The sequence below is a fragment of the Phyllobates terribilis genome, unplaced genomic scaffold (genome assembly GCF_046119375.1).
Source record: "Phyllobates terribilis strain yellow unplaced genomic scaffold, ASM4611937v1 Scaffold_2__4_contigs__length_985480577, whole genome shotgun sequence".
NCBI lineage: Eukaryota > Metazoa > Chordata > Amphibia > Anura > Dendrobatidae > Phyllobates > Phyllobates terribilis.
The window spans coordinates 946,008,450-946,034,692 of record NW_027362762.1 but is presented as its reverse complement, the minus strand read 5'-3'; the positions used below and the strand labels follow the sequence as shown (position 1 = coordinate 946,034,692).

General features: G+C 50.5%; 1 protein-coding gene across 5 annotated transcripts in view; it reads left to right on the top strand.

The window, feature by feature from the left end:
- Nucleotides 1-26,243, top strand: part of BCL9 (BCL9 transcription coactivator) — a 184,213-nt gene that overhangs the window by 145,709 nt on the left and 12,261 nt on the right. The window contains exons 1-7 of one of the 5 annotated variants that reach the window (XM_073668506.1): nucleotides 131-455; nucleotides 10,874-10,950; nucleotides 12,038-12,331; nucleotides 14,137-14,453; nucleotides 15,506-15,689; nucleotides 15,927-16,026; nucleotides 17,287-19,540. In XM_073668506.1, the coding sequence (XP_073524607.1) occupies nucleotides 12,093-12,331; nucleotides 14,137-14,453; nucleotides 15,506-15,689; nucleotides 15,927-16,026; nucleotides 17,287-19,540 (3,094 nt within the window). In that variant the 5' untranslated portion in view covers nucleotides 131-455; nucleotides 10,874-10,950; nucleotides 12,038-12,092. The other 4 variants (XM_073668509.1, XM_073668510.1, XM_073668508.1 and 1 more) reach the window with 4 other exon arrangements.

The following is a 26,243-nucleotide window of genomic DNA, read 5'->3' as shown; positions in this document are numbered from 1 at the left end:
CACGTGGGCGTGTCTGAATTCTCACGAAAGTCTTTAGAGTGGAATTGAGGAGGCGTGGCCGCCCTCGCTGAGGTGGGCGTGTCCTGAGAGTCACTCGAAGCGGCGGTAAGTGTCGGGAATGTCGGGGGCGTGTCCGCAACGCGGAGGGGGCGTGGTTTTATCGGCGGCACGGCGAGGGGAGGAGGAAGGCACCACTTGCAGGAGCCGGAAAGGGGGAGGAGGTAGGAGAAGGTGCTGAAGGAGGGGGAGAGAGAGAGAAAAAAAGACAATGGAGCTTGTGTGCGGCTGCGGGAGATTAAAGCTGCCGCCGAGCGGCCCGCACTGCCGGCTGTGAGGGGAGTGAGCGGACCGCGGAGCCCCGGAGATCGCGTCACGTTATATCCCCCTCCTCCTCCAGCCAGTCCCCCTCCCCCCGCGGCGGGAGCTTCGCCTCGTCCCTGCTGCTGCTGCTACCGGTGAGTGTCGCTGCCTGGCTCCACGCTAGCAGGCCCGGAGTCTGGGGATCGGGGACACGCTGGGGGAGGAGGCCCCGGCCACAGCGCAGGCCTCTCCGGCCTGGAGAGTTACAGGAGCGGGCCTCCGGGGACAGGGCCGGTGTGTGGACGCCGCTCCTGGTGACTGCCGGGACGGGTGAGGGAGTGCGGAGCGCCGGGCCTGAGCGACGGGGGAGAGGAGAGCCGGGACCGGGGGGCAACGGGGGAGAGGAGAGCCGGGACCGGGGGGCAACGGGGGAGAGGAGAGCCGGGACCGGGGGGCAACGGGGGAGAGGAGAGCCGGGACCGGGGGGCAACGGGGGAGAGGAGAGCCGGGACCGGGGGGCAACGGGGGAGAGGAGAGCCGGGACCGGGGGGCAACGGGGGAGAGGAGAGCCGGGACCGGGGGGCAACGGGGGAGAGGAGAGCCGGGACCCGGGGGCAACGGGGGAGAGGAGAGCCGGGACCCGGGGGCAACGGGGGAGAGGAGAGCCGGGACCCGGGGGCAACGGGGGAGAGGAGAGCCGGGACCGGGGGGCAACGGGGAGAGGAGAAGGGAAGAGAGCCGGGACCGGGGGGCAACGGGGAGAGGAGAAGGGAAGAGAGCCGGGACCGGGGGGCAACGGGAGAGAGGAGAGCCGGGACCGGGGAGCAACGGGGGAGAGGGGAAGAGAGCCGGGACCGGGGGGCAACGGGGGAGAGGAGAAGAGAGCCGGGACCGGGGGGCAACTCGGGAGAGGAGAGGGGAAGAGAGCCGGCAACGGGGGAGAGGAGAGGGGAAGAGAGCCGGGACCGGGGGGCAACTCGGGAGAGGAGAGGGGAAGAGAGCCGGCAACGGGGGAGAGGAGAGGGGAAGAGAGCCGGGACCGGGGGGCAACGGGGGAGAGGAGAGGGGAAGAGAGCCGGGACCGGGGGGCAACGAGGGAGAGGATAGGGGAAGAGAGCTGGGACCGGGGGAGAGGAGGGGGGAAGAGAGCCGGGGGAGAGGAGGGGGGAAGAGAGCCGGGAACGGGGGAGAGGGGAAGGGAGCCGGGACCGGGGGGGCAACGGGGGAGAGGGGAAGGGAGCCGGGACCGGGGGGGAGAGGGGAAGGGAGCCGGAGGCGGAGAGGGGAAGGGAGCCGGGACCGGGGGGGAGAGGGGAAGGGAGCCGGGACCGGGGGGGAGAGGGGAAGGGAGCCGGGACCGGGGGGGAGAGGGGAAGGGAGCCGGGACCGGGGGGGAGAGGGGAAGGGAGCCGGGACCGGGGGGGAGAGGGGAAGGGAGCCGGGACCGGGGGGCAACGGGGGAGAGGGGAAGGGAGCCGGGACCCGGGGGAGAGGGGAAGGGAGCCGGGACCCGGGGGAGAGGGGAAGGGAGCCGGGACCCGGGGGGCAACGGGGGAGAGGGGAAGGGAGCCGGCAACGGGGGAGAGGGGAAGGGAGCCGGGACCGGGGGGCAACGGGGGAGAGGGGAAGGGAGCCGGGACCGGGGGGCGAGGAGAGCTGGGGGAGGGGAGAGGAGACCCGGGACCGGGGGGGCAACGGAATCTGTGGAGGTTAAGGACGGGTCCGAGGCTATGGTGGTGAGGACGGATCCGGGGCAGTGGAAGGATGGGTCTGAGGAAGTGGGGGCAAAAACTGGTTCAGGGCATTGGGGATAAAGATGGGTCTGAGGAAGTGGGGTGGGTGGAGGTAAGGACATGTCTGAGGCTATGCCATGGGATGAGTGAGGATGGGTCTGGGTCAGTGGGGGCAAGGACTGGTCTGAGGACATGGGAGCCATGGGGTGGAGGGGGTGAGGACGGGTCAGAGAAAATGGGGGTAAGGACGGCTCCAGGCCAATGGGAACTGTGGGGGGTAAGTATGAGGGTGAGGATGGGTGAAGTTGTGGGGGTGAGGACAGGTCCGGAGAAGCGGGAGCCGTGGTGGCAAGGACTGGGCAGTGGGAGCCATGGTGGCGAGGACTGGGCAGTGGGAGCCGTGGGGGCGAGGGCTGGGCAGTAATGGGGGCCGTGGGGGCGAGGGCTGGGCAGTAGTGGGAGCTGTGGGGGCGAGGGCTGGGCAGTAATGGGGGCCGTGGGGGCGAGGGCTGGGCAGTAGTGGGGGCCGTGGGGGCGAGGGCTGGGCAGTAGTGGGGGCCGTGGGGGCGAGGGCTGGGCAGTAGTGGGGGCCGTGGGGGCGAGGGCTGGGCAGTAGTGGGGGCCGTGGGGGCGAGGACAGGTCCGGGGCTGTAGTAGTGGGGGGCGAGGACTTGTCCGGGGCAGTAGTAGTGGGGGGCGAGGACGGGTCCGGGGCAGTAGTAGTGGGGGGCGAGGACGGGTCCGGGGCAGTAGTAGTGGGGGGCGAGGACGGGTCCGGGGCAGTAGTAGTGGGGGGCGAGGACGGGTAAATAACTCTGCAGTAAGTACATAAGTGGAACATGGAAGCTGTGGAGACTGTTCTCTGGCCGCTGCTGGTGGGCTGCAGATCAGGGGAGTGCAGGCCCCACACAGCAGCGGCATTGTACGAGGGCAGGCACTCACAGCTGGCGATATTTGGGTATAGACTGGTGCACAGCAGGGAATAAGGTGTCTGTATTGATGGCAGAGGGGAGCAGCGGGTTTTGGGTCGGGGTCTTCTCGCTCCGTTGTGACAATATTTGCTTTGTATTTGTCTGTGGCATCTGAGATTTACTGGAAGTTGGAAGTTGCTTGTTTTCATCCAGACCTCTTCCTTCTCACAGCTGAGGGTTTGTTACACTGCTGTACAATCCTGGAGTCCACACGCCCCTGCTGTTTTGGACTCCGCCAGGATCTCCGCCTGTGGGCATTACAGGAGGAGTGCTGCCATTCCCTGACTGACAGCAGGGAGCGCAGCGAGGAGCGGATACAGTCAGTTACTAAGTGTTCCCAGGACAAAACTGATTTGAGGTTTATTCTTGTTATATTTCAGCTTTACTTGTGTGATTGTGTCTAATAATTAGTTTTTTTATTGCCTCTTTTTGGGCGCTGAGGTATTTGTTGTAGGCGCAGCGGTGGGGGACGTGTGAAATGTTTATGAACCGTCCCTTTTAATTAGCGTCCTTTAAGGCTAGTCTGGCACAAATCTGATTAATAAGCCCAGCGAGTTATAGATTTGGCTTCACCATTGCTAAGCATGCTTGTTTGTTTACTCGCACGATGAATGTGAATTAAAGGGGCTTTTATGTGTCCACCACTGGGACTCCCCCCGATCCCGAGAACAGGGCCATAGACCTGCTGCCTGACAGCCTGTATGACTATGGCATTACCATTTTGCTTTATTAGTCAGATTTTTGGTGATTTTATTCTGAGGACCCCTCAAAGGAGATGTAGTATTTGTAGTGTAATCGTTTTATTATGAAGATCTGCGCTTTCTTTCTATATTTCTCTCCTTGCAGTCAGTGTATATTATCATGGACCTCTGCACTGATCGAATATATCACACAGCTGAGGGTTTGTCTCAGTGTACCTGTTCTGTGTAGACAGTCTTCTGTGAGGCCAACTTTCTGGGTTTCGGATATGGTTTAGAAATACTAAGGGTCAATATCGACCCTTTAACAAGTCTTACCACATGACTTGGGATAAGAAACCAGACCCCCCATACTCCTTTGCAGGCATGTGTTCCAAGATGTCAGCCTCTCATCAGTGCAAAGCAGGCTGGGTGAGAAGCCTCTGACGGGGGTCTAAGGGTTAACGTTTCTCCCCATAAACATGTCTGCAAATGGAGTGTTTGGATTGACTTCTTCTCCGTTAAAGGGTCGATATTGACTTTTAGGTTTGACATTAGAGTTCCTGGCTTCTTATTTGCAGTCTCATCTGGATACAGTTGTAACGAAACCTCTGCTATAAAGCTGAGATGATAAATGTAGGATTGCTGGGACTCCCACTGGCACAAGTACAGGGGTCCCAACTCCCCTGTGTGCATGAAGTGTTGTGGTAGCATGTGTGGTCACCACTTGTTTGAATAGTCAGAGACCTGATTCCAGCGATGTGTCACCTATTAGGCTGTGGGTGGAAGTTTTAATAGTGTTTTATCAGCAGATTATTACTGCAGGACTAGGTGTCATGTGCAGACATGTCAGGCTAATCTGTGCAGCCCCGCCTCCACCACTGATTGGTAGATTCCTGTATACACTGTACCTAAGCAGCCAATCAGCAGTGAGGGGGCGGGGTTATACACAGCTCAGCATCCTGAGCTCTGCTACATCTAATGCAGAGAAAACTGATACTATCTAAACTGCAGCAAGCAGCCCAGTAAGTGACACATCTCTGGAATCAGGGTCTCTGTCCCTACATCACACTGCTCTCAGATTCCATAGCAAAAAGCTACTGACAGATTCTCTTTAAAAGAGCAAATTCCCCTGTACTTATGAGTATTAGATTTCCCAAAGGCAAACCCCCCGTCCCCCCGACCCCTTGCAGATCACACAGATGTGTAAAAAGTGATAGGTCCCTGCAGCCTCTGGATGCAAGAATGTTCCCGTTCACTGACAGTGATCAGAGATCTTGAGTCCGGTCATTGTGCCTTGTCGACAAGTACAGATTGGCCTCATTGTATCGGGCCGAGAACTAAAACCTGGTCTCAAATGTGTATTCCCAAATTATAAAGTGATGGCCTGTCTCTAGGATAAGCCGTCACGTTCTGTCTGGTGGGTCTGATCCCCTCCTACAGCCTGAGCATGAAGGGGCCACGGTGCAGTTAGTGCCGCTCCCACGTTGCTCCTCTTCCCTGTATAGTGGTGTCAGGGCTCCAGTCTTCTGTTTGCTTGAAAGTAGCAGTGGTGCATTGGGGGCGGCGCTCTGCATGGGGGTCTCCGAGGTCGCACTCCCATCAGTCACACCGTGATGGTATATCGCTAGGATAGGCCATAATTTTAGCATGGGATACCCCTTTAAAATATTGGAGCTGGTTACTAGCTAAAATATATAGAAATTATTAGGCAGACTCCTAAAATTCCAGGGATCTGGCTTCTATGGCCCCTTTTTTCTCCAGCCTCAAATGGCTGACAATGGAATAATTACTTGCTTCTTACGATGACGTATGTCACATTTTGTGTTTACTGTCTCTTTAAGAGGGCCGTGGACAAACTACAACTCCTAGCGTGAGGGTACACAGGAGTGTGGAAGGCTTCCTGTGACTGTGGAGTGTTCTGGTGTGTGGCTCCGATTCCACTTCCTATGGTGGAGGGGAGCAGAACCACGTGTGATGTGTATATATACATTGTGTGTGTGTGTATATATAACACACTATAGTACACATGCCCTAATTACATATATATTATATACACACACCACACATACAGTACAGACCAAAAGTTTGGACACACCTTCTCATTTAAAGATTTTTCTGTATTTTCATGACTTTGAAAATTGTACATTCACACTGAAGGCATCAAAACTATGAATTACCACATGTGGAATTATATACTTAACAAAAAAGTGTGAAACAACTGAAAATATGTCTTATATTCTAGGTTCTTCAAAGTAGCCACCTTTTGCTTTGATGACTGCTTTGCACACTCTTGGCATTCTCTTGATGAGCTTCAAGAGGTAGTCACCGGAAATGGTCTTCCAACAATCTTGAAGGAGTTCCCAGAGATGCTTAGCACTTGTTGGCCCTTTTGCCTTCACTCTGCGGCCCAGCTCACCCCAAACCATCTCGATTGGGTTCAGGTCTGGTGACTGTGGAGGCCAGGTCATCTGGCGTAGCACCCCATCACTCTCCTTCTTGGTCAAATAGCCCTTACACAGCCTGGAGGTGTTTGGAGTCATTGTCCTGTTGAAAAATAAATGATGGTCCAACTAAATGCAAACCGGATGGAATAGCATGCCGCTGCAAGATGCTGTGGTAGCCATGCTGGTTCAGTATGCCTTCAACTTTGAAAAAAAATCCCCAACAGTGTCACCAGCAAAGCCCCCCCCCCCCCCCCCCCCCACACCATCACACCTCCTCCTCCATGCTTCACGGTGGGAACCAGGCATGTAGAGTCCATCCGTTCACCTTTTCTGCGTCGCACAAAGACACGGTGGTTGGAACCAAAGATCTCAAATTTGGACTCATCAGACCAAAGCACAGATTTCCACTGGTCTAATGTCCATTCCTTGTGTTCTTTAGCCCAAACAAGTCTCGTCTGCTTGTTGCCTGTCCTTAGCAGTGGTTTCCTAGCAGCTATTTTACCATGAAGGCCTGCTGCACAAAGTCTCCTCTTAACAGTTGTTGTAGAGATGTGTCTGCTGCTAGAACTCTGTGTGGCATTGACCTGGTCTCTAATCTGAGCTGCTGTTAACCTGTGATTTCTGAGGCTGGTGACTCGGCTAAACTTATCCTCAGAAGCAGAGGTGACTCTTGGTCTTCCTTTCCTGGGGCGGTCCTCATGTGAGCCAGTTTCTTTGTAGCGCTTGATGGTTTTTGCAACTGCACTTGGGGACACTTTCAACTCACTGACTGACCTTCATTTCTTAAAGTAATGATGGCCACTCATTTTTCTTTACTTAGCTGCTTTTTTCTTGCCATAATACAAATTCTAACAGTCTATTCAGTAGGACTATCAGCTGTGTATCCACCTGACTTCTGCACAACACAACTGATGGTCCCAACTCCATTTATAAGGCAAGAAATCCCACTTATTAAACCTGACAGGGCACACCTGTGAAGTGAAGACCATTTCCGGTGACTACCTCTTGAAGCTCATCAAGAGAATGCCAAGAGTGGGCAAAGCAGTCATCAAAGCAAAAGGTGGCTACTTTGAAGAACCTAGAATATAAGACATATTTTCAGCTGTTTCACACTTTTTTGTTAAGTATATAATTCCACATGTGTTAATTCATAGTTTTGATGCCTTCAGTGTGAATGTACAATTATCATAGTCATGAAAATACAGAAAAATCTTTAAATGAGAAGGTGTGTCCAAACTTTTGGTCTGTACTGTATGTACATATACACACTATATATTATAAATATTACACACTATATATATTAGTGTATGTTTATATGTGTGGTGTGTATATAATATATATGTAATTAGTGCATGTGTACTATAGTGTTATATATACACATATGTACACACAGTATATGTATGTGTGTGTGTATATATATATATATATATATATATATATATATATATATATATATATATATATATATATATATATATATATATTTTTGTGTGTGATGTGTTTGTACTATATAATTTTTGTGTGTGATGTGTTTGTACTATATAGTGTGTACGGGGTGTGTAATAATATATATATTTTGCCTTCTTCCCCAGACAGTGCTGGGTGAGGAGGACGTGTAATTACATGACATGTAGATGTAGGACTAATTGCTGACAGATTTATGACGTTCTCCTGGTTTCTTCGTCCCGTCAGTCGCTTGGTTGATGCCGTATATAATATTGTTATATAATAATGGCCCAGATTGTAAAGTGACGGCTCGCCGGCCGTGTTCAGCTGCTTCTGGCAAAGCTGGGTGACGTACTGACCTTACAGGGGTATTGCAATACGTAGGTGTCCCCTATACAAGATGAGGGGTAACGTCACGACCGTTGGGTTTCCGGCCTCTGTTGATCCTGATTCCCAATCAACATTAAAATACCACCATGATCTGTGTAACAAGGCTGAGCGGCCCGAGACCCCGGCAGACGGAGCGTCAGCACAGTGACTTCTACACCGCTGGATTAGTGTCCTGCACCTCTGCTTGCTTTCAATGAAGGGATCATCCTTCTGTTATCCAGGAAAAGCCTGCAGAGCAGCGCTCCTCACAGCTGCTTGACTGTCACTGTGTGCCATGTAGAGGCCATTAGCTGCAGTGATACATTTGTAGCATTGTCCACCCTGGATACAGTTGTGACAAACCCTCAGCTGTGATCTGTTCACTCTGTCTTGTCTGGTATAAAACAAAAGCCACTGGGGAATGATGGGCCACATTACCAACATTTTTTCCTAGAATTTTAATTTTTTTTTGGCCGAGTTTGTTTATAATTTAAGATTTTATTTTTTGACTTTACTGACTGCAGGTAGAGACTTGGGAAAATGTCGCCGTAACGGCAGAAGGTTAAACGGAGGGGCTGCCGTACTTTGTGTTGGGGTCACTTCTGGTTCTCAATGACGTCTCCTGTCGTACAGGTGGCAGCGAGGGACAAACCTCTGCAGAGAGTAGAGGGCAGACTCTCACCCCACTAGGGGGTCCTAGCCCTCAGGATCACTGGGCATCCTAGTGGTAGGACCCCTAGTTATTTGCTGTGCTGGTAAAACTAGCACTGTGGCCCCTTTTATCCTTGGGGGGGATGGGGGGTCTGTTGGTATAGTTTTATTCTGCACAGCGGATAACTTGGGGTCCTACCACTGAGATGCTCAATGATCCTGAAGATAAAGGGGCTCATCACTAAACCTACAGCCCCTTCATTGTTAGTATCAATGGTGTGGGTCCGACCTCTGATTGTACTTTTACAGTGGTGGGGGGCGGGGGGTCCTCAGAATTATAGTATCTTTCCATTGAAAATCCCCAATCATCTGTAGTCGGCCCTGAAGTTTCCAGTATTTGGTGGATTATCCCTTTTATTGTGGGGGTGAGGATCGGGGGCACACAGTGTGCTATCAGGGGGCGTCCCGCTCTGGGTTACCAGGAGTGGAGGGTCCGGTGGAGGGGGCACGGTACGTTTGTGTCACTGTAGACCCGTGCAGACAACGTGTTTGCGCAGCATCTTCATTAACAAGTCTTCCATGATTAATTATATATCGCCGGGTGTCGGCTTCCACAGACGCCTCTGGTGCTGCCGATCACCGCATTCAGACGTGTGTGGGTTTATATCCGTTCCTGGGAAAGCTGAGTGACAGCCGACGTCTCTTGTGGTGTCGCCCAGCTCTCCGAGGCTCGGGAATGGCCCAGTGACTGGAGAAGTGCGTGTGCCCAGAGCGACCATGTACTGGGGCAGAGGAGCTGGTATGACGAGGACGGCGATGGTTCACTCATAACTGTTATCGTGGGGTTGTCAGCCGCCCCCCCCTGACAGCACGTCGTCTGATGTCCTTCCTGATACTGACTTCTATATTGAAAAGTTGAGAGATGACCACTAGGGGGAGCTGTTACAGGGGCCATATTGGTTGTCTGTGTTATAGAGGAACTGTATCGGCTGTCTGCGTGTGGGGAGGGGGGGGCCGTATCGGCTGTGTGCGCGTGGGGAGGGGGACCGTATCGGTTGTCTGCGTGTGGGGAGGGGGGGGGCCGTATCGGCTGTCTGCGTGTGGGGGGGGGGGGGGGGGCGCCGTATCGGCTGTCTGCGCGTGGGGAGGGGGACCGTATCGGTTGTCTGCGTGTGGGGAGGGGGGGGGCCGTATCGGCTGTCTGCGTGTGGGGGGGGGGGGGCCGTATCGGCTGTCTGCGCGTGGGGAGGGGGGCCGTATCGGCTGTCTGCGCGTGGGGAGGGGGGGGCCGTATCGGCTGTCTGCGCGTGGGGAGGGGGGGGCCGTATCGGCTGTCTGCGCGTGGGGAGGGGGGGCCGTATCGGCTGTCTGCGCGTGGGGAGGGGGGCCGTATCGGCTGTCTGCGTGTGGGGAGGGGGGGGCCGTATCGGCTGTCTGCGCGTGGGGAGGGGGGGGCCGTATCGGCTGTCTGCGCGTGGGGAGGGGGGGGCCGTATCGGCTGTCTGCGCGTGGGGAGGGGGGGGTCATATCGGCTGTCTGCGCGTGGGGAGGGGGGGTCGTATCGGCTGTCTGCGCGCGGGGAGGGGGGGTCGTATCGGCTGTCTGCGCGCGGGGAGGGGGGGCCGTATCGGCTGTCTGCGCGCGGGGAGGGGGGGCCGTATCGGCTGTCTGCGCGCGGGGAGGGGGGGTCGTATCGGCTGTCTGCGCGCGGGGAGGGGGGGTCGTATCGGCTGTCTGCGCGCGGGGAGGGGGGGGCCGTATCGGCTGTCTGCGCGCGGGGAGGGGGGGGCCGTATCGGCTGTCTGCGCGCGGGGAGGGGGGGGCCGTATCGGCTGTCTGCGCGCGGGGAGGGGGGGGCCGTATCGGCTGTCTGCGCGTGGGGAGGGGGGCCGTATCGGCTGTCTGCGCGTGGGGAGGGGCTGTATGTGGGGGCCTTATTGGTTGAGGCATGGTAGAAAGCGGAGTGACCTCTGTTGCAGGACGGGGGGGGGGGGGTGTGCTGGTTGTCAGTCGCTCTTGTTATAAGTGTGGGGGCGGCCAATAACACTACTACAAGGTTCTCTGGATGCTTTGCCTTTCAGGAGTCTTGGAAAGCCGGGTGACCCTGTCTCTGGAGAAGGGCTTGTATTAGTTCTGCTTGTTTTTCGGATGGATAATTGCCACTCGGGGGTCTGCTATGATAGGTGTCAGGTGTTGGTGGTCCCCCAGCTTTCCCACGACAGGGGTCTCTGTAGCTAATGTCCTTCCTCCCGCTCACCAGCTTCTCTGTTCGCTCGCAGGTAATTGCGCTTCCGTTGCACGGGTCCTCGCTGAGGAGCAGGATGAGCAGCGCCGTCTCATGACCCCAGGGGCCCTGGTGAGTAATGCCGAGGAGAAGCCAAGATTAATTATACAGAGCTGAGAGCGGACCCCGTCTCCTCCCGCGTGGAGCTGCCGCCGTGCCGAGCCTTCCCCGCCCGCGGCTTCGGCCTCACGGAGAAGAGAAAGCGTCATTGTTCAGAATCAGAGCCGCTAAGCAGGTAGAGCGCCACCCGGTCACACATCCAGCAGGCGCGGCGCCCACCACCCGCTGCGCACCCATACGTCTGTCCACCATTGCCTTGTGTTATGGCACTATAAGTCACAGCATATCCGGTGTGTGTTTAAACGGGCTCTGGGATTTGTAAATAAAGCTTCATTTGCTGAATTGTACAAATCTCCTCTGGGTTTATTCCATATATGCCCCAAAAGTGGCCCCCGTGGGTCTGTTCCGGTTGGCGGGAGTGATGACCTCGCCCATGGCTGATGTATCTGACGTCATACCTTGCGATCGCATCGACCATTGGCCAGCCACCGCAGTGATGTCATCAGTCCCGCTAACTGGACCACCAATGGGGACCACCTTTATGCAAAACCTGCCCTAAAAAGGGTCACCTTTTAAGGCATTGCCTGGACATAACTCCTTGGATTCTCTGTACTCTGTCGTCCCTCTGTTATTCCTCTTAGAAATGTATGAATAAATGTACAACGGGGCGTTACCAGTAATGGACACATCCACTTGACAGTTTCCAGGAGGAGTAACAGAGGAACGACAGTACACAGAGTGATAAGGATGTTACTAGACAGGTGGATCCAGCTGCTGAGACCCCAATGATTGCCAGGATGAGGTACAGACCTCCCCCGTTCCGGCGATCGGTTGGTGTTTTTCTTCCGGTCTCCGTAGCTCCGCACGGCTCCTGTAATATAGTGACATTGGGGAAGGACGTGATCACCGGGTGTTTATCAGCCGGTTCTGCCGCCGGACAGGGAATTCGTAGCTGTTGGACGAGCGGCGTTCACTTGCTTGACTCGCAGTGTCACAAATTAACTCCGACTTCCCCCAACTTCCGGATGTGCGACAATGGATAAGGGCTCAGTGGTCGGCGAGCCCCCGTGACTGTGTTGTGCCCGCTCTTGTCTTGCAGTGTGCCCTGGCGATGCCCGGCGTTCCCTCCGCAGCGACAGCCACATGTCCGAAGAATGCTGGAATTGCAGGAGGGGAGAACCCACTTCAACAAGAGAGAGCGAAACAAAAAGGAAAAGGACGAGCAAAAGGACAACGCTGACAAAAGCGCCTCACAGAAAGCTCACCTGAAGCCCCCCAGCCCTCCAAAGAACCTGGCGAGCCCCACTGCGTCCGTGACTGTGAGCTCAGGATCTCTGTCAATGCATTCCAGTAACCCCAAAGTGCGAAACTCCCCGTCAGGAAACACACAGAGGTAGGACTCCCTGTACCTCCACCTCCCCTTCATGCCTCCCCTCCGCTCCTCCTACAAGCCTATTGGGGGACGCCACCGGTACCCATGGCCTAAGGGTCAGAGCAGGGCTATTGACGATAGTGATGACTATCTCTAATCTCATGAAAACCCCTTTAATGTTGTTGTTTTTTTTTTTTTATCCCAATTTGGTACCTGATGGTTGAGGATGGAGCAGATTCCTCCCCCCTCCATCTGCAGCACTTGTGGCAGTATCGGCCGCCTGTATTGGTGGCGTGCAGGACAGTAATGCAATATCGGGGATCTCTTTTCTTTGGCGGCAGTGTAATTTTTGTGTGTATATAGCTGAGCGTTTGTATGGGACTCTCGAGGGGATTATTGTGGGGAGTATAGTTCAGGGGATTACTGCAGGAGGTAGTTGGGGGGGGTATAGTTCGGGTGATTATTGCAGGGGGTGTGTAGCTCAGGGGATTATTGCGGGGCAGGTAGTGGGGGGGGGATTGCTCGGGTATTGCTCTGGGGATTATTGCAGGGGGGGATAGCTCTGGGGATTATTGCAGGGGGGGATAGCTCTGGGGATTATTGCAGGGGGGGATAGCTCTGGGGATTATTGCAGGGGGGGATAGCTCTGGGGATTATTGCAGGGGGGGGATAGCTCTGGGGATTATTGCAGGGGGGGGATAGCTCTGGGGATTATTGCAGGGGGGGATAGCTCTGGGGATTATTGCAGGGGGGGGATAGCTCTGGGGATTATTGCAGGGGGGGGGATAGCTCTGGGGATTATTGCAGGGGGGGATAGCTCTGGGGATTATTGCAGGGGGGGATAGCTCTGGGGATTATTGCAGGGGGGGGATAGCTCTGGGGATTATTGCAGGGGGGGATAGCTCTGGTATAGTTTGGGGGATTATCTCGCGGGGGGGTATAGTTTGGGGGATTATCTCGCGGGGGGGTATAGTTTGGGGGATTATCTCGCGGGGGGGGTATAGTTTGGGGGATTATCTCGCGGGGGGGGTATAGTTTGGGGGATTATCTCGCGGGGGGGGTATAGTTTGGGGGATTATCTCGCGGGGGGGGTATAGTTTGGGGGATTATCTCGCGGGGGGGTATAGTTTGGGGGATTATCTCGCGGGGGGGGTATAGTTTGGGGGATTATCTCGCGGGGTGGGTATAGTTTGGGGGATTATCTCGCGGGGGGGTATAGTTTGGGGGATTATCTCGCGGGGTGGGTATAGTTTGGGGGATTATCTCGCGGGGGGGTATAGTTTGGGGGATTATCTCGCGGGGGGTATAGTTTGGGGGATTATCTCGCGGGGGGGGTATAGTTTGGGGGATTATCTCGCGGGGGGGGTATAGTTTGGGGGATTATCTCGCGGGGGGGGTATAGTTTGGGGGATTATCTCGCGGGGGGGGGGGGGGTAGTTTGGGCCTGGGTGTCTCCCTGCCGGTGTTTGTCCGGCCGCTGTGCTGTGATGTCAGCCTGTATTTACGCTGTGCAGCCGTCGCTGTGTACATAGAAACAGAGCTGCGTATTGACAGAGCTGCTCCGGGAAGTTCTGCACTGCGGCACGTGACACCCCCCCCCCCCCCCCGAAAACATTGTAAACAACCACTAACGAGGACGGGGCCCGTCCACGAAACCAGACCTGTGCTGCAGCTCGGCTCTATCAAATGGATGGGACCGAGCTGTAGTACCAGTTTTGGCCATATAAGCAAGCGTGGCGCTGTCAGGTACGTGGATGCTGAATTATAGGATCATTGCAGTACAATCACGCTCATATGTATATATTTTTTTTCCATTTTCTTTCTAGCAGCCCAAAATCGAAGCCAGAGGTTATGGTCCACCCTCCCTCCGTGATGTCTCCTTCTGGCAACCCCCAGCTGGACGCCAAGTTCTCCAGCCAAGGGAAACAGGGAGGTTCCACCAGCCAGTCGCAAGCGTCTCCTTGTGACCCCAAAAGTGGCAACCACACCCCCAAACCGCTACAAGGTCCCGGGGGCAGTATGGGACTGAAGAATGGGGCTGGCAATGGAGCCAAAGGGAAAGGCAAAAGGGAAAGAAGCATTTCTGCTGAATCGTTTGACCAGAGAGACCCAGGAACCCCCACTACAGACTCCGAAATTAAAGGTGAGCCCCCTGAATCCGGATGCATTTGGGTATTTGCCATAATTTAACAAAAAAAAGAAAAATTGTGCACGGGCTAAAAATAAGAAAATCTGACTTTTTCCACTGCCTGTCTCTCCACTGTTGCATATGGAGGTAGCTGGCACTAGACCTCTTAGCTCAATGATTGGCTGCAGCAGTCATGACGGCGCTGCTGCTGCTGTCAGCAAAGAAACTCCCCCGTCAGAATGAGCTCCCTGATGGATTCTCCGTCAACTCATTTTACAGCTAATTAAGAGCTTGTAAAAGTCAGCGGTGCAAAAATAAACAAAAATTCCCATGAAACAAATGTCTAAAAAAAAAAAAAAAAAATTACAAGAAAACAAAAACCTAATTTAACCCCTTCCTGACATAGCTAGTTTCCATGTTTTTGTTTGTTTTTTCCTCCTCTTTCATATGTTAGAACTTATTTTCTTTATTTTTCCGTCCCCATAGCCGTATGAGGGCTTGGGTTTTTTTTTTGTTTTTTTTTTGCAGTACAATTTGTACTTTTTAGTGCCACCATTCATTTCATCATGTAAAGTACTGCAAAGCGAGAAAAAAAAATGCTGAAAAAGAGCAATTCCACAATTGTGTTTTTATTTGTTAAAAAAAAAAAAAAATTTTAACAACCGCCTGCGAGTCTCCTGACCTGAGTGAGTCCTCATATATGCCCATGTGGCTCTAGGTTCAGGCCACGAGACCAGCGGGTCCGGCTACTATATGCTCTTAAATCGGAGTTGTTGTAAAGGATGAGTATTGCTGCCCTCCATCCTATTAATATCCTGGGGAGTTGAATATAGATTCCAGCACTGACCTGGCAGTGAGAGGGTTACACAGACCTGCTAAAATCGCAGGGACTTCCAGAAGTGACATCATGATGATGGGGAGAGGGGGGCGGCTGCAGACCTGAGACCCCCTGAAGGCTGAAGGGTATCTGATTGGACCGGTGTCATAATGTAAAGCTGTCAAACATTGGTTTATCGATTGTAACTATATATTTCTATATACTTTTCTTTCTTCCCCCTCCTCTCCAGACTGCAACACTACAGATCCGGTGATGCCCTTGGAAACCCACGCCCCCCATACCATGACCCCCTCCAATACATCCGTCCCCAGGTCTTCCACTCCTTCCCATGGGTCGACGATGCTGGACTCTGCACCTGGGAGGAAAACGCCATCGAAAGTGGTCTACGTTTTTTCTACTGAAATGGCCAACAAGTGAGTCCCCCCCCCCCGCTACTTTAGGCGTTATGTAGTCAACATTTAAAGGGCCGGTGCTTCATGTCTGCACCATCTTGTATGATGCCTCCGATCCTATAATGATTCCGGAGCAGCAACAAGTTCCCAGAAACAGTCCTCAGGAATCATACGCATGTGCAAAATGTTCATACGGATATTTTCTGCATACCCCGCCGTGTCTGCACTTACTAACCCTTTACCCCTGTACCTCCACAGAGCTGCAGAAGCCGTTATGAAGGGGCAAGCCGAATCCATTGTCCTCTTCCACATACAGAGCACCTCAAACAGCAAAGCTGAGCGCACTTCAACTCCTACGGTAAGCTCGTGTGCTTATTGTTTCATGTTTACTTTTCATTTACGGAATTGAATGTCATATTGGTGCAACTTCGAATCTTCGTTTTTTTTTTTTTTTCATTCCTGTTCTGTAACTAAGAAATAATGCAGTGTAAAGCATGGCGGCGGGGCAGAGCTGCGGCAAAGGCTTCTGACAAGTGTATCACATCGGGTAACTTTCTTGTGGTAGCTGAAGGTAGAAAGAGGTTTATTTGCTACATAACTGGGTGGAGAGATTTAAAGGTTTTTTTTTTTTTTGGGGAAAGAAAACAGGAACCCATCCTCTCTAAAGGAGCCAGTCTCATTGAACATGCCGTCCGATCTGCGGGCCGCTTGTTAAAGTACAGGAGGAGCTGAGCAGATTGATATATTATTTAGTGGGAAAAGATTCAGTGTAACTTTTTTATATATATTTTTTTTCATTGCGAGTCCTGCTTGCTCTGGGCTGTGGAGTTAGTAGAAACGCCCCTAAATCCAGAGCGAGCAGGAATTTATTAAATAGTTTATATAGTTTTTTTTTTTTTTGGAAAAATAATTAGTGTAATTGTAATTTTAAATTCTTGCTTGCTCTGGGCTTAGGAGTCCAGTGGGTGGAGTTAGTAAGGACCTCCCACTGGACTCCTAGGCCCCAGAGCGAGCAGGAATTTAAATTTATTAAATGATAGTTATGTTTTTTGGGGGAAAATAATTAGTATAATTGTTATAGTAATTCAAATTCCTACTCGCACTGGGTTTATGAGTCTAGTGGGACGTCCTAAAAATTCCCCAGCCCAGAGCGAGCAGGAATTTAAATTACTATGACAATTCTACTAATTCTTTTTCCCAAAAAAAAAACATATAAATATCATTTAATAATTTAAATTCTTGCTCGCTCTGGGCCTAAGAGTCCAGTGGGAGGTCCTTACTAACTCCACCCATTGGACTCCTAAGCCCAGAGCGAGCAGGAATTAAAATGAGAAAAAAAAAAAAAAAAAAAATATATATATATATATATATATATATATATATATATATATATATATATATATATATATATATATATATATATATATATATATATATATATATATATATATATATATATATATATATATATATATATTATAGTGCTGAACCTTTTTCCACCAAATGATATATATCCATCTGCTCAGCTCCTCCTGCTCTATACCATACTGCATATTTCTTCTAATGGTGTCATTTGTTATTTTATTTATTTTTCATCTTCTTTTCTTTCTGATTTCAGAATACTCAGATCTCTGCAAACATTCGTAATGAACCGAAATCAAACCCTCGGGCACCTACCCCCCAGGAACAGAACCATACACAAGCGGCCAAAGTGCAATCAAACCCGCCTGGTCCGGCCCTGCCTTCCAAGCCTGCAGCGCCTCTTTGTCCGATAGGGCAAGACACCGCGGTTGTGGAAAGCAAAATTGCAGCCAGCAGCCCTGCCAACCCTAACGTGCTACAGACTGAGGGATGCGGGCAGAGCTCCACACCCAACAATCAAGCTGCCAGCCCCATGTCTCAGGGCAATGTTGTTGCCCCTCCCGTAGACCCCAAGGCAGAGCCCAAAAGTTCCTCGCAGCAGGTACCGAGCGGGGATCAAGCGTCATTAGGAGACAATCCCGACGGACTTTCTCAAGAGCAGCTGGAGCATCGAGAGAGATCTTTACAAACCCTAAGAGACATTCAGCGGATGCTTTTCCCGGATGAGAAAGAGTTTGCCATAAAAGACATTACAGGCCAAAGTGGGGGACCTCAACAAAACTCTGGAATGCTGGACAATCCTCAGAAGAAACTTGAAGGCCCTATACAGGCCATGATGGCTCAATCGCAAAACTTAGGCAAAGGCCCCGGCCCCCATCCTGACGGAGGTATGCCGTTTGGGCCCCAAGGACATAGAGACATGCCTTTTTCACCAGAGGATATGGTTCCCCCACCTATGAATCCTCAGCCTGGCCAAGACCACCTCGACCACATGACCCCGGAGCAGGTGGCTTGGCTAAAATTACAGCAGGAGTTCTATGAGGAGAAGCGGCGTAAGCAGGAGCAGGCTGTAGTGCAGCAAAGGTCGCTACAGGACATGATGGTACACCAGCACGGACCACGGGGAATGGTCAGAGGTCCTCCACCCCCTTATCAAATGAACCCTGGGGAAAATTGGGGTCCTGGTGGTCCCGAGCCTTTTCCAGACGGTATGGGCATACCTCATCCCATGCCTCCTAAAGGTATGCCTCCTCATCCAAATGTGCCTGGAAGCCAAATGCAGCGATTGCCCGGATTTGTCGGCATGATGAACCCGGACATGGATGGACCCAACGTTCCCAATCCTGCATCCAGGCCCGGGCTTCCCGGCGTTAATTGGCCAGATGAGGTGCCAAAAATTCCCGACGGACGTAACTTCCCTCCCGGACAGAACATATTTAGCGGCCCGGGACGAGGCGAGAGGTTCCCTAACCCACAAGGGTTGCCTGAGGAGATTTTTCATCAGCACGTTACGGAAAAGCAGCTCGGTCTGCCCCCTGGCATCGTCATGGAGGGCATTCGGCCGGTTATGGAAATGAGCCGAGGCATGCCACCTCAGAGGAATATGGAGCCGGGGGTCGGCTTGTTCCCTCGGATGCCCGGAGACGCCGCACTGAGCCCGTCGCGGATAGAGTTCCATAAGGGAATGCCTCCTAACATGGTCCCTAGCCGAGACGTAGAGTTCGGCATGGGCCCCGGCAGTATGAACATGAAGGTGGACATGAACCTGAACGTCAACATGAACTCTAACCAGCAGCTAATGCCTCAAAAACTGAGGGACGTCATGGGTCCGGACGACACAATAAAAATGAGGCCGGGGAGTACCGAGATGCTTCCTAACCAGCAAAAAATGCACCCTGCGCCCTTCGAGCACTCGCAGCAGGATTACGTCATGGGCTCCCGGCCTTATCTCAATATGTCCCAGCCTCCCGGGGGAGGAGGAGTACTGAGGAACCCTAGAGAACAGATGGGGCCCGATCAAAGGACTAACAGCCGGCTCAGCCACATGCCACCTCTACCTCTCAATCCAAACAATAACCCAGGCAACCTCAATGTTGCGCCCCCCGGTCAGCGCGGCCTGGGCCGTAAGCCTTTGGATAACGTTTCCGTTTCTGGCGGTCAAGTGAACTCTCCCGGTGTGAACCCTTTAAAATCCCCCACCATGCGCCAGGTCCAATCTCCAATGTTGGGCTCCCCCTCCGGTAATCTTAAATCCCCCCAAACGCCGTCTCAGTTAGCCGGGATGTTGACAGGACCAACGGCTGCAGCTGCTGCTTCCATTAAGTCCCCGCCGGTCATGGGGTCTGCTGCCGCTTCACCTGTCCACCTGAAGTCTCCGTCCTTACCTGTTCCTTCCCCAGGTTGGACGTCGTCTCCTAAACCTCCAATGCAAAGTCCAGGAATCCCCCCAAACCAGCACAAGCCACCACTAGGCATCACATCACCAGCCATGATGGGGAATATGGAGTCAGGTGAATATGGAGCTGTATGTGCAGTATATGGAGCAGTGGGAATGTTACACGTGCCGGGTGTAGATGATCCAGGTATTACCTGGCTGGCTGACAGCGTGGTCTCTCTGTTCCCTGTGGCGTCTTCGTTTTATTTCATCTTTTCTTATAAATAATTGGAATATTTTTGATTGTTGGTGAATTGTGCTTCATGCAGTTGTGTAATGTTAAATGAGTTTACTGGTTTATACAGATGAGACCTTGTGCCAATCCCTGCTATTAGAATAATAGGGCCTTATAAAAGGGTTGGTGCTGAACGTTCTTGTCTGATGCCATCATATATATTCACATTACTTATCCTGCATTATGCTCCAGAGCTGCACTCACTATTCTACTGGTGCAGTCACTGTATACATACATTACATTACTGATCCTGAGTTACATTCTGTATTATACTCCAGAGCTGCACTCACTATTCTGCTGGTGCAGTCACTGTGTACATACATTACTGATCCTCTACTGATCCTGAGTTACATCCTGTATTATACTGCAGAGCTGCACTCACTATTCTGCTGGTGCAGTCACTGTGTACATACATTACATTACTGATCCTGAGTTAAATCCTGTATTATACTCCAGAGCTGCACTCACTATTCTGCTGGTGCAGTCACTGTGTACATACATTACATTACTGATCCTGAGTTACATCCTGTATTATACTCCAGAGCTGCACTCACTATTCTGCTGGTGCAGTCACTGTGTACATGCATTACATTACTGATCCTGTACTGATCCTGAGTTACATGCTGTATTATACTCCAGAGCTGCACTCACTCTTCTGCTGGTGCAGTCACTGTGTACATACATTACATTACTGATCCTGAGTTACATTCTGTATTATACTCCAGAGCTGCACTCACTATTCTGCTGGTGGAGTCACTGTGTACATACATTACATTACTGATCCGGAGTTACATCCTGTATTATACTCCAGAGCTGCACTCACTATTCTGCTGGTGCAGTCACTGTGTACATACATAACATTACTGATCCTGAGTTACATCCTGTATTATACTCCAGAGCTGCACTCACTATTCTGCTGGTGCAGTCACTGTGTACATACATTACATTACTGATCCGGAGTTACATCCTGTATTATACTCCAGAGCTGCACTCACTATTCTGCTGGTGCAGTCACTGTGTACATACATTACATTACTGATCCTGCGTTACATCCTGTATTATACTCCAGAGCTGCACTCACTATTCTGCTGGTGCAGTCACTGTGTACATACATTACATTACTGATCCTGTATTCTCCTCCAGAGCTGCACTCACTATTCTGCTGGTGCAGTCACTGTGTACATACATTACATTACTGATCCTGTATTATCCTCCAGAGCTGCACTCACTATTCTGCTGGTGCAGTCACTGTGTACATACATTACATTACTGATCCTGTATTATCCTCCAGAGCTGCACTCACTATTCTGCTGGTGCAGTCACTGTGTACATACATTACATTACTGATCCTGTATTATCCTCCAGAGCTGCACTCACTATTCTGCTGGTGCAGTCACTGTGTACATACATTACATTACTGATCCTGAGTTAAATCCTGTATTATACTCCAGAGCTGCACTCACTATTCTGCTGGTGCAGTCACTGTGTACATACATTACATTACTGATCCTGAGTTACATCCTGTATTATACTCCAGAGCTGCACTCACTATTCTGCTGGTGCAGTCACTGTGTACATGCATTACATTACTGATCCTGTACTGATCCTGAGTTACATGCTGTATTATACTCCAGAGCTGCACTCACTATTCTGCTGGTGCAGTCACTGTGTACATACATTACATTACTGATCCTGCGTTACATCCTGTATTATACTCCAGAGCTGCACTCACTATTCTGCTGGTGCAGTCACTGTGTACATACATTACATTACTGATCCTGCGTTACATCCTGTATTATACTCCAGAGCTGCACTCACTATTCTGCTGGTGCAGTCACTGTGTACATACATTACATTACATTACTGATCCTGTATTATCCTCCAGAGCTGCACTCACTATTCTGCTGGTGCAGTCACTGTGTACATACATTACATTACTGATCCTGTATTCTCCTCCAGAGCTGCACTCACTATTCTGCTGGTGCAGTCACTGTGTACATACATTACATTACTGATCCTGTATTATCCTCCAGAGCTGCACTCACTATTCTGCTGGTGCAGTCACTGTGTACATACATTACATTACTGATCCTGTACTGATCCTGAGTTACATCCTGTATTATACTCCAGAGCTGCACTCACTATTCTGCTGGTGCAGTCACTGTGTACATACATTACATTACTGATCCTGTACTGATCCTGAGTTACATCCTGTATTATACTCCAGAGCTGCACTCACTATTCTGCTGGTGGAGTCACTGTGTACATACAGTGACATGTATAAGTTGCCCTGGTGAAAATGACTGTTGTGAATAAGTTGAAGATGAAATGATCTCTGAAAGGGTTACAGATGACACATTTCCTTTGTAGTTTAGGCAAAAAAACATATTTTCTTTTACATTTTAAAAATTGCAAAAAAGGAAAATGCGCCCATGCAAAAGTTTGGGCACCCTGAATGGTTAGTACCCAGTAGCGCCCCCTTTTGAAAGTATCACAGCTTGTAAACACTTTTTGTAGCCAGACAAGAGTCTTTCAATTCTTGTTTGAGGGATTTTCATCCATCCTGCCTTGGAGAATTCTTCCAGTTCTGTAAGATTCCTGGGTCGTCTTGCATGCGCTGCTATTTTGAGGTCTAGCCACAGATTTTCAATGATGTTCAGACTATGGGACTGTGAGGGCAATTGTAAACCTTCAGCTTGCACCTTTTGAGATCGTCTATTGTGGATTTTGACGTGTGTTTAGGATCATTATTAGGGTTGAGCGAGTATTTTCTGTCTGAGTATGCTCGGGCCGAGCTCCGAGTATTTATAGCTGCTCGGTGATAAGGTTAAATCGCTCCCGTGTGCATGGTTTGCAACTGTTTGACAGCTTTATTACATGTGAGGAATGTCTATTTCTTACACATTCCTCACATGTAATACAGTCGCAAATCATGCACACAGGAGCGATTTAACCATATCACCGAGCAGCTGTAAATACTCAGAGCTCGACCCGAGCATACTCGCCGAAAGGGTTAATAAAAGATACTCGCTCAACACTAATCATTATTCATTTGTAGAAGCCATCCTCTTTTCATCTTCAGCTTTTTTACAGATGGTGTTATGTTTGCATCAAGAATTTGTTTAAATTTCATTGAATCCATTCTTCCCTCTACCGGTAAAAATGTTCCCCGTGCCATTGGCTGCAACACAACCCCAAAGCGTGATTGATCCACCCCCATGCTTAATGGTTGGTGAGATGTTCTTTTCCTGAAATTCTGTGCTTTTTTTCGTCCACACAGACCTTTGATCATTGTGGCCAAAGAGTTTAATTTTAACCTCATCTGTCCACAGGACTTGTTTCCAAAATGCATCAGGCTGGTTTACATGTTCTTTTGCTACTTCTGATGCTGAATTGTATGGGTAGGACGCAGGAGAGGTTTTATTCCATGAAGGCCATATATGAGCAGGTGTCTCTGAACAGTAGAACAATGTACCACAACTCGAGTCTGCTAAATCTTTCTGAAGGTCTTTTGCAGACAAGCGAGGGTTCTGATTTGCCTCTTTAGCAATCCTACGAGCAGCTCTCACTGAAATTTTGCTTGGTCTTCCAGACCTTATCTTAACCTCCACTGTTCCTGGTAACTGACATTTCTCAATTACATTTTGAACTGAGGAAAGGGCAACTTGAGCTTTGCTCTCTTCTTATAGCCTTCTCCTGCTTTGTGGCCTCCGCCATTTTCACAGTACTCGGCAGCTGCTTAGAAGAACCCACGGCTGCTGTTTTTTTAGCACAAGGTTAGAGGAGGTTTTTATAAAGCTGAGAAATTTATGTATACTCCAGAGCTGCACTCACTATTCTGCTGGTGGAGTCACTGTGTACATACATTACATTACTGATCCTGGGTTACATCCTGTATTATACTCCAGAGCTGCACTCACTATTCTGCTGGTGCAGTCACTGTGTACATACATTACATTACTGATCCTGAGTTACATCCTGTATTATACTCCAGAGCTGCACTCTCTATTCTGCTGGTGGAGTCACTGTGTACATACATTACATTACTGATCCTGAGTTACATCCTGTATTATACTCCAGAGCTGCACTCACTATTCTGCTGGTGCAGTCACTGTGTACATACATTACATTACTGATCCTGTACTGATCCTGAGTTACATCCTGTATTATACTCCAGAGCTGCACTCACTATTCTGCTAGTGGAGTCACTGTGTACATACATTACATTACTGATCCGGAGTTACATCCTGTATTATACTTCAGAGCTGCACTCACTATTCTGCTGGTGCAGCCCCTGTGTACATACATTACTGATCCTGAGTTACATCCTGTATTATACTCCAGAGCTGCACTCACTATTCTGCTGGTGCAGTCACTGTATACATACATTACATTACTGATCCTGAGTTACATCCTGTATTATACCCCAGAGCTGCACTCACTATTCTGCTGGTGCAGTCACTGTGTACATACATTACTGATCCTGTACTGATCCTGAGTTACATCCTGTATTATACCCCAGAGCTGCGCTCACTATTCTGCTGGTGCAGTCACTGTGTACATACATTACATTACTGATCCTGAGTTATATCCTGTACTATACTCCAGAGCTGCACTCACTATTCTGCTGGTGCAGTCACTGTGTACATACATTACATTACTGATCCTGAGTTACATCCTGTATAAGGCTGAGTTCACACGATTCGTATTTCATGCGTTTCCGCGGCGTTTTTGCAGTTGCGTAAACGCCGCGGAAACGGATGAAAAACGCATGGTAGAAGGGCAGCAATGTTCCCCAATTGAAATCCGCATGTGCTGTGCCCATGATGCGGATTTTTCCGCAGCGTAAACGCTGCGCTCAAAAATCCGCAGCATGTCAATTAATTTTGCGGAAACGCTGCTCTTTTGCCGCCATTGACTTGCATTAGACCGCATGGAATCCGCATCACTGTATATGTTGATGCGCTTTTCATGCGGTCTAATGTGCGGATGGTACCCGGGTGTGGAGGAGAGGACTCTCATCCAGACCCAGGTACCATTAAAAAAAAAGAATAAAATAAAAAATATATATATTCTCACCTTCTGATGGCCCGCGCTGCGTCCTGCCGGCTTCCCGCGCACTTCGCGGTTGAATGCAGGACCTTCGCTGACGTCAGAGTCATGTGACGGGTCACGTGACGCTGACGTCGGCAGGTCCTCCAGTCTTCACTGCCGGCAGCCGGGACCGAGCGAAGCCGGACACCGGGGGCCATCAGAGGGTAAAGTATATATTTATTTTTTATTTTTTGACATTCACACACTATATAAATCCATGCCTGTTGCATGGATTTATATAGTGTAAAGTTGACAAGCACTTTCCAAGTGATGCTAAAATCGCTTGGGAAGCGCTTGTCAACCCGCATGCGGAAATGCAAGTGAAGACCGCTTCATTTCCGCATGTCCCTGGCAGGAAAACGCATGTACAATCCGCATGCGTTTTTTCCTGCCAGGGTGATGCAGAAATGCTCACGAAAAAATCTTGAGCATTTCTACATCGTGTGCACATACGCTTACACTCCAGAGCTGCACTCACTATTCTGCTGGTGCAGTCACTGTGTACATACATTACATTACATTACTGATCCTGAGTTACATCCTGTATTATACTCCAGAGCTGCACTCACTATTCTGCTGGTGCAGTCACTGTGTACATACATTACATTACTGATCCTGAGTTACATCCTGTATTATACTCCAGAGCTGCACTCACTATTCTGCTGGTGCAGTCACTGTGTACATACATTACATTACTGATCCTGAGTTACATCCTGTATTATACTCCAGAGCTGCACTCACTATTCTGCTGGTGCAGTCACTGTGTACATACATTACTTATCCTGTACTGATCCTGCGTTACCTCCTGTATTGTACTCCAGAGCTGCACTCACTATTCTGCTGGTGCAGTCACTATGTACATACATTACATTACTGACCCTAAGTTATATCCTGTATTATACTCCAGAGCTGCACTCACTATTCTGCTGGTGCAGTCACTGTGTACATACATTACATTACTGATGCTGAGTTGCATCCTGTATTATACTTCCGAGCTGCACTCACTATTCTGCTGGTGCAGTCACTGTGTACATACATTACATTACTGATCCTGAGTTACATCCTGTATTATACTCCAGAGCTGCACTCACTATTCTGCTGGTGTAGTCACTGTGTACATACATTACATTACTGATCCTGTACTGATCCTGAGTTACATCCTGTATTATACTCCAGAGCTGCACTCACTATTCTGCTGGTGCAGTCACTGTGTACATACATTACATTACTGATCCTGAGTTACCTCCTGTATTATACCCCAGAGCTGCACTCACTATTCTGCTGGTGCAGTCACTGTGTACATACATTACATTACTGATCCTGAGTTACATCCTGTATTATACTCCAGAGCTGCACTCACTATTCTGCTGGTGCAGTCACTGTGTACATACATTACATTACTGATCCTGTACTGATCCTCAGTTACATCCTGTATTATACCCCAGAGCTG